Source organism: Cryptomeria japonica, chromosome 7, assembly GCF_030272615.1.
Source record: "Cryptomeria japonica chromosome 7, Sugi_1.0, whole genome shotgun sequence".
Classification (NCBI taxonomy): domain Eukaryota; kingdom Viridiplantae; phylum Streptophyta; class Pinopsida; order Cupressales; family Cupressaceae; genus Cryptomeria; species Cryptomeria japonica.
The window spans coordinates 601,485,499-601,492,384 of record NC_081411.1 but is presented as its reverse complement, the minus strand read 5'-3'; the positions used below and the strand labels follow the sequence as shown (position 1 = coordinate 601,492,384).

Sequence of the window (6,886 nt, the reverse complement as noted above, 5' to 3'; positions counted from 1 at the left end):
ATACTCATCACGCTCAAAAACCATACAATTAGCATTAATGATGTTAGGCATATAAGGCTCTATATGGTTCTTAGACAACAATTCGGATTGGATAGTCACTTTGGTTCCATATCTAGTTCGGAACAGCATGTGTGACCAGTCAGATGATAAATATCCTCCTATTTTGGTAGTAAACTCTCTTGATAAACACAGGGCAAAATATGGGGGCAGATCTATGACATAAATATCTTGAGATATAGAGAAATTAGGACAAGCATGTAAGGTTAAACTAGCATCTTTGATAAAGCCTATAGTCCTAACAGCCGAACCATCAAGCTGTACTATGCCTTTCTCTAATAAATCATATTTCAGACCAAGTTGGTCAGCTATCTTCTTAGGCATAACAGAGCATGTAGCTCCGCTATCCACCATGCAGTTATGTACCAAATTATCACCAATAATAAGAGAAACGTAAAACGGGGGAGGTTTCACGCTCTTACCTTGGATTGAAGTTGCTTCTTTATTGTTGTTCCCCTTTTCATCATTTTGGACAACAACATTAGTCAACACAGCCTCCTTACCAGCATCAGCAAATGTCACCTTAGGAGGAATTTTTTCATTCAATGCCTTCTTCAAACTATTAACTTGTCCAGGAATAGCCAAAGAATCCCACATGCTCATGGTAACATTCATCTTTTTCATGGTGTCCACAATGCTGTAAGGTATAGCTGAATGTACCTTCTGTTGTGTCTTGACAACAGACGTGTCTGCATCCTTTTGAAACTGCTCCTTAGCTACTGCAACAGGTACTTTCTTCAGAATGCTTGGTATTTGCGTGGATTTGGATGACGATTCTTCGGTTGCATATCCTTTACCTTTCTCTGATGTTTGGCCTATATCAAGAGCTCTTTTCTTAGCTCGAGTATTGGCTGCAATCGGTGAGTCGTCATTCATGCCATTGAATTCTTCACCTTGCTAGTTAAGAAAACCGGTTTCCATAGTATGCATATCCTGTTGTTGTTCAGGCACAGCAGGAGGTATATCCGGTTGTGAACTTGCAGCATTTTGTACCATGAGAGCTTGATTTATCATGCCATTAGAGCATGTAGACTGATTATGAGCTTGGTTGCAGGGATAACACCAATCTACCTCTGATATTAAATTGTTTTGAGTAGGTACAATGTCTCTGACTACATTTGCGGCATTCAAAGGTGCTGGATTGTAAGGCTGATAAGACCTTTGATTAATATTTTGCCTCGCACCTTGGTAATTATTCTGATAAGGCTGTCTATTCTGTTGGTACTGCTGATTGTAGCCTTGATTTTGAATCTGCTGACTATAACCTTGATTTGGTTGCTGAAAAGTTGGCCTTGGGGCTTGGTAATGCTTCTTAATACTTGTCAACTCATTTCCCAAAGTCTGCAAAATATTTTCTATCTTCTGTTGGCTGCTCCTTATCTCATGTATTTGATTTGACGTGCCTGCTACCGTTGTCTCTTGAGGAACAACAATAGGCATTGCTGGTATAACAGGCAAAGAGGCAAGAGGTGGTATATTAATTGGCATGTTAGGTTGAATGGCTGGAAAATAAGGCATTGGAGGCCTAGGTGCTATCTTACTAGCTTGTATGAGGCTATTCTCTGCTCTAACAGCAATGCCAAAAGCTTGGGGCAGTGAAGTACCACCCATCGATTGAATCATTACTGAGATATCACTATTCAAACTTTTTAGAAAATACAAAAATGCATGTTTTGCACTTGGTCTTATCGCTGCTGGTATTCGTTTCCATGTCTTTTGAAAATGAGAGTTGAAATTTGTCATCTGCTCCTGAGGAGCACGCTTGATAGTTGTGAGCTGCTCCACCAGGGACAAGTGATCAGACTTGTCCTCAAAAAACTTGGTTAACAGATCCCCAAGCTCATCCCATGAGTTAATTGACCCCACAGCCAGAGTTCTGAACCATTCTAAAGCTTTTCCCTTCAAGGATGCTGCTAACAGTTTTACAGCAACATCTTCCTCTGTAACGTGGTGCACATTACATAAACTTGCCACATCACGGATGTGGTCTATTGCCAGTGTTTGGCCTTCTCCAGTGAAATCTGGTAAGCCTTTTAGTGCCGCCAAAGGCACGTCATGATGCTGGGCGAAATTTAATGGGCTTCCTTGATTGAAAGGCACGAAAGCAAAGGCTCTTGGTAAGGCCATAGCACCAAGTTGAACTGATGTACTTGCTGCAGCTGAGCTTCCTCCTATAAAAAATGAAAAATTAAAAGGAAAAGGAGCAACAATTCTGCAAGTGGGTGAGGCTGAATGCCTATCTCTTTGATTTCTGTTTGCAGCTTTACCTTTTCTTTGATAAACTCTTGTAGGAGGTGATGACTTGCCTCTTTTTGTATATGCAGTTCTTTTGGTTGATCTTCCTTCTCTTTTTGGCGAAGAAAGCTGCAAATATTCAAAGTTTGTGGAACTTCTAGTTTCAATTCTTCTCATAAGGCAAAATAGTTATACTCACACTTGATCCTTTTCTCAGGGAGTCGCCAGATACACTTGAAAATAAGCTCTTACAGGTCTATATTATGCTGACAGCATATCAAAATCAGCATAAAACATGCAAATGGACTTCTTTTAAGGTCCCACCGGGCGTGCCAAAACTGTTAAGTCACAAATTTGCACCCTACTAAACTATAAGTTTAGCAATCTAGCCTAACATGGGATTCACTTCTGCATGTGGGCAATGCATAACCTGAAATGAAACCTCTAGTTCCTAGGCCTATTCCTATTGGATAATCACCTGATACTCTCTAATATTGAACTAACTTTGCAGGGTAAAGGATAAGAATTGCAGAAATGGAACTTAAAACTAAACTAAACTTAACTAGAACCTGGTGATACACCAAAATGTGAGAGATAAATGATAAAAACCGATCTTAGTCTACAATATTCTACTTTAATTGATAAACACTTCTTTCCTTTTATAATTTTGCATAAGTGTTTCATAATAAGGTCCTGAGATGAACCAATGAGGAAGAGTAATTCTTCACTCAAAAGTTTTGAACTCTTAAACAAATACTATGACCTGCAAACATACACACGTTCCTATATTAAGGTACTATCTGAGACAAGTAAACAAGGAGCAATATAACTCACAAATTTAACTTCATCAATCATGCTTGTGCACATAAAAAATGGAAGGAAAACAAGGCTTGATTCCATAGAATACCGTTCCAAAAGATGCTGTCACATACAAAATATCTCTAAATCTGAGTTACAGAATCCATGCAAAAGAAATGCTAAGGACAAGAAACTGTCTCTGAAAACACTGTTCTTGCATAAATCTGAACTCTCTAAAATCAAGTGTCCCAAGGCACTAAGTACAAAACCTCTCCAACTGATTGGGTCGGATGCAAGAAAAGGGCCTCAAAAAGAGGAGTCTAGAAGACACCAAAAAGGGCTACAAACATGGAAAAGTCTTCTTCAATCATTAACCAACCTAACAGATCACTAGAAACGGCCTAAAAAAGCTCAACCAAGTAATAAAAGCTCCCTAAAATAGTGGAAAAGTCCAACCTCGACCCTTTGCCTAAAAGTGCTCCAACCTCCCTAAATTCACTCCATTTGATTTCAAACAACCTCATGTTCCTATAAAAATGTTCTTTTCTCCAAAATTATCTCAACTTCTTTTGAATATTTCCCAAGTGGTAATGAATGCTCCTATATGCTCTCCTTATGTCTCCAAACCGAAAAGACTTCTTCAATGGTAGCCTTATCTCTCCAAAATTAACTCATCCTTCAAGAATTAAGTCAAAAGACTTAATCTCCTTTTAGCACATGGATACACCCTTTTCACCTTAAATAATAATAATACTTAATTACAATTTATAATCATATTGTAATTAAATATTTTTACAAAATAATACAAGCTTTGGACAAAGAAAGAAAACAGAATATAAAAAATAAAACATACTTGATAATATCAATGCTTAATGAAAAATTAAAACATTGATATCACCAAATATATTTTATTATTGTTTTCTTTTTGTTTTCTATGTTTGCAAAGCCTAACGGACTTGAAGGAAAAAATAAAAATTACAAAGGGCTTTGTGATAACCCTAAAAGCTTATACTCCTTTCGCAATGACTTAGCCTCTCATTTTGCAAAATGAAAACAACTGGAGAAGCTTTTCGAGGGTTTGAGACCCTAAGGTGCCACCATTGCTGTTTGGATTTCCGTCACTTTGTGAAGTCTTTGATGAAGAATATGTATTTGCTACTGGTGCTGCCGCCCAAGATAAATTTGATTGCAGTTTTCGAACAATCCAGGTCGCGACTGTGCATTAAAAGTTAGACTTTTTCCTGAAGGCATGCTGAAGTTTTCTGAATCTTCTCCTAAATGCAAGTCCCATTTTCTACAGGTATGAAACGGCTTCTTCTTGCTTTATTTTCTGTTAATATGCCATTGCTGGAAGTACGAAGAGGGTTTTTACTATGATACATCTTCTCTTTCTATGACGATAATGAATACATTCATAACACCCTACTGCAGATGAAGGATATTATATTCAAACCGATAGAGTGAAAAAATTGAGATGTATGAATACATCCCAACACCACCAATAAAAATGAGTATGGAAATTAATTGAGTGGATGCAGAAGTAGACCCAACTCTTGGGAAAAGATGTAATCATAGCACATCAAGAAGACGAAGAGCCTTAGCTGTATTAAGTATCTAGCTTATTTTCTTTTTACAATGTGTATCTGTACCCTGTTTTGTACAAGAATTATAACCCATGCTGGCTAAAAATTCTTTGATTTCGTTACTGCTTGTGTTTCTCTCATGCAACAGTCTCTCATCATCTTCATATATAATGTAGGGAGCATCACCAGGCTTTCTTGACAATAAGGAGGTTGCACCTTTCAGAACATGGTATTCCCAACCTTGCACATCAATCTTGAGTAGAATTACTAGCTCAGACTTATGAATCACTGTATCTAGGGTTATGGATCTTACACTAACTGGTATGAGTTCATTGGACTTGAATGCCAACTTTGCACCAGTTGCAGAAACTGCACTGTTGTCAAGTCGTCCGACCACCTTATGCATAGTTAGGTTGCCTGGCACATCTGACACAGCTGCATGGTAGAAAGTCACCATATCACCTGCTCGATTCAGGTACATTCCATCACAAAGATGCTGCAAGTTCTCAAAGACAGCCTCAAAAGCCACTACCTTGTAACCCATTATTGTAGCTGCAAATGCTGCCATTCCCACATTTGCACCAACATCAACAACAATTCCTTTTCTTGAATGAAATCCACTTGTCTCTAGATTTCCAAGCACTTCCTGAATGGTATGAGATATGTCTGGCTTACGAAAAGGCTTTCCCTTAAGCATCCTGAGGAAATTCCTATTTGGCTTTTCTGGTGAACCCAGGTCAGCAAGTGAGATGAAAAAAGGATGTTGAACACCCTCAACCTTGTTCGCAACTACAGGAGCAGCTTGGGGGCATCTTATACAATTGAGCTTTTCAATATTTCCTGTGGCTTTACCATCGGTAATAGGTTCTTCCATTATATGCACACCATGCAAGGATTCTTTCCCATTATTGCAAAGTGAAAGGGGCTTTACAGCCACCCAAACAAGCAATAGTAACGCACATACAGCTGCAAATAGAAATACACGCACAATGCATGGCATAATCCCTTTGTCCCTCTTCCACATAGGAAATTTAGTTGGCTCCATCCAAAGCACTGATTCTCAAGGAATCACAGCCCAGATATGCAACAGAATATGCAGCATGAAATGAATTATTTTATATCATAACCTGGAGATAAAGAAATGACTGTGGCTTTTGGTATACTTGGATGCAACCTAGAAAACTTTGGCCAAACCACTGAGCACTTTGAATACTGTTGTAAGAGCCCAAACAAAAACCGAACTTAATCAATCTACTGAAAATGCTCCGAGGCTTACCAACATAGATTGAATAACAGTACACATTTTCCTTGCTCCAATTAGTCATAAAATACTAATGCTAGCCACCCCTCATCTCAATCTCATAGCATTGTGTAGAGAGGGCAATTTTATGTTTGAAACTTCAAAATTTTCCCAAACCTGATGTCTCCTTTTGATATAGATATTGACAAGAGAAACAACCAGCCACAATTTTTGGTGGACAAAACTTCTGTTTGAACATGCATTCCTTACGTCTCCTGACTATGCATTTTAATCTTATGTAGAAATGAAGTTCGAGCACAGGCTCGTGACACTCATTTCATTACCAGTTGATTCTGATTTCATTGAAGTTTGCTGTTTGAACATGTGTTAAAATATTTCAAATGCTCTGTTTCTATACCAACCTGTTGCATTGAATCATTTATCTTCACTATGTAGCATTGACCCCTTTTTTTAAAAAAAAAAATACTGTAAGGTTTCATATTGGAATAATATGTCCCTTAAAACAGTTTATCCATTAATGCTTTCTTTTTATATATATCATGAATAGTAAAGTAAAAGGTTTCATATTTAAAACAAATATGTCCCTTTGATACTTCAGTTGGTTTCTTCATCATTCCATTTTGACATTTTGAGATTAGTTACTCTAAAGGGTATGTTGGGCTCATACCCGAAGGGAGCCTCGGTCAGGGGCGCATGCCAATTAGATTAACTAATTATCTGCACATGAAACAAACACATTAGCATAAACTTTTCTTTCTCCTGAAGCAGTGATTTGTGTCTTTATCTTTCCTGCCCTTTCGAAACAGAAAATAAGATAGGATATGATAAATGGTATATTGTAGGACAATCTTTCATTGCTTATATATGTTGGATCTGACACCTTTTCTCTTTTGTGCAGGAAAGCAGGGTTTGTTCAGAATTTGAAGATCGAGAAAACAGTCATAAGAGCAAC

At 37.8% G+C, this 6,886-nt stretch overlaps 1 protein-coding gene across 1 annotated transcript; it reads right to left on the bottom strand.

Moving 5' to 3' along the window:
- Positions 1-4,516: 4,516 nt before the first annotated feature.
- Positions 4,517-5,891, bottom strand: LOC131857074 (uncharacterized). Its single transcript, XM_059209119.1, has one exon. The coding sequence runs from the start codon at positions 5,716-5,718 to the stop codon at positions 4,705-4,707; it is 1,014 nt and encodes a 337-aa protein (XP_059065102.1). The 5' UTR covers positions 5,719-5,891; the 3' UTR covers positions 4,517-4,704.
- Positions 5,892-6,886: the final 995 nt, after the last annotated feature.

Bases quoted from the DNA above. Each gene is read 5' to 3' on its own strand.
- LOC131857074 (XM_059209119.1), bottom strand. From the start codon at position 5,718: ATGGAGCCAACTAAATTTCCTATGTGGAAGAGGGACAAAGGGATTATG.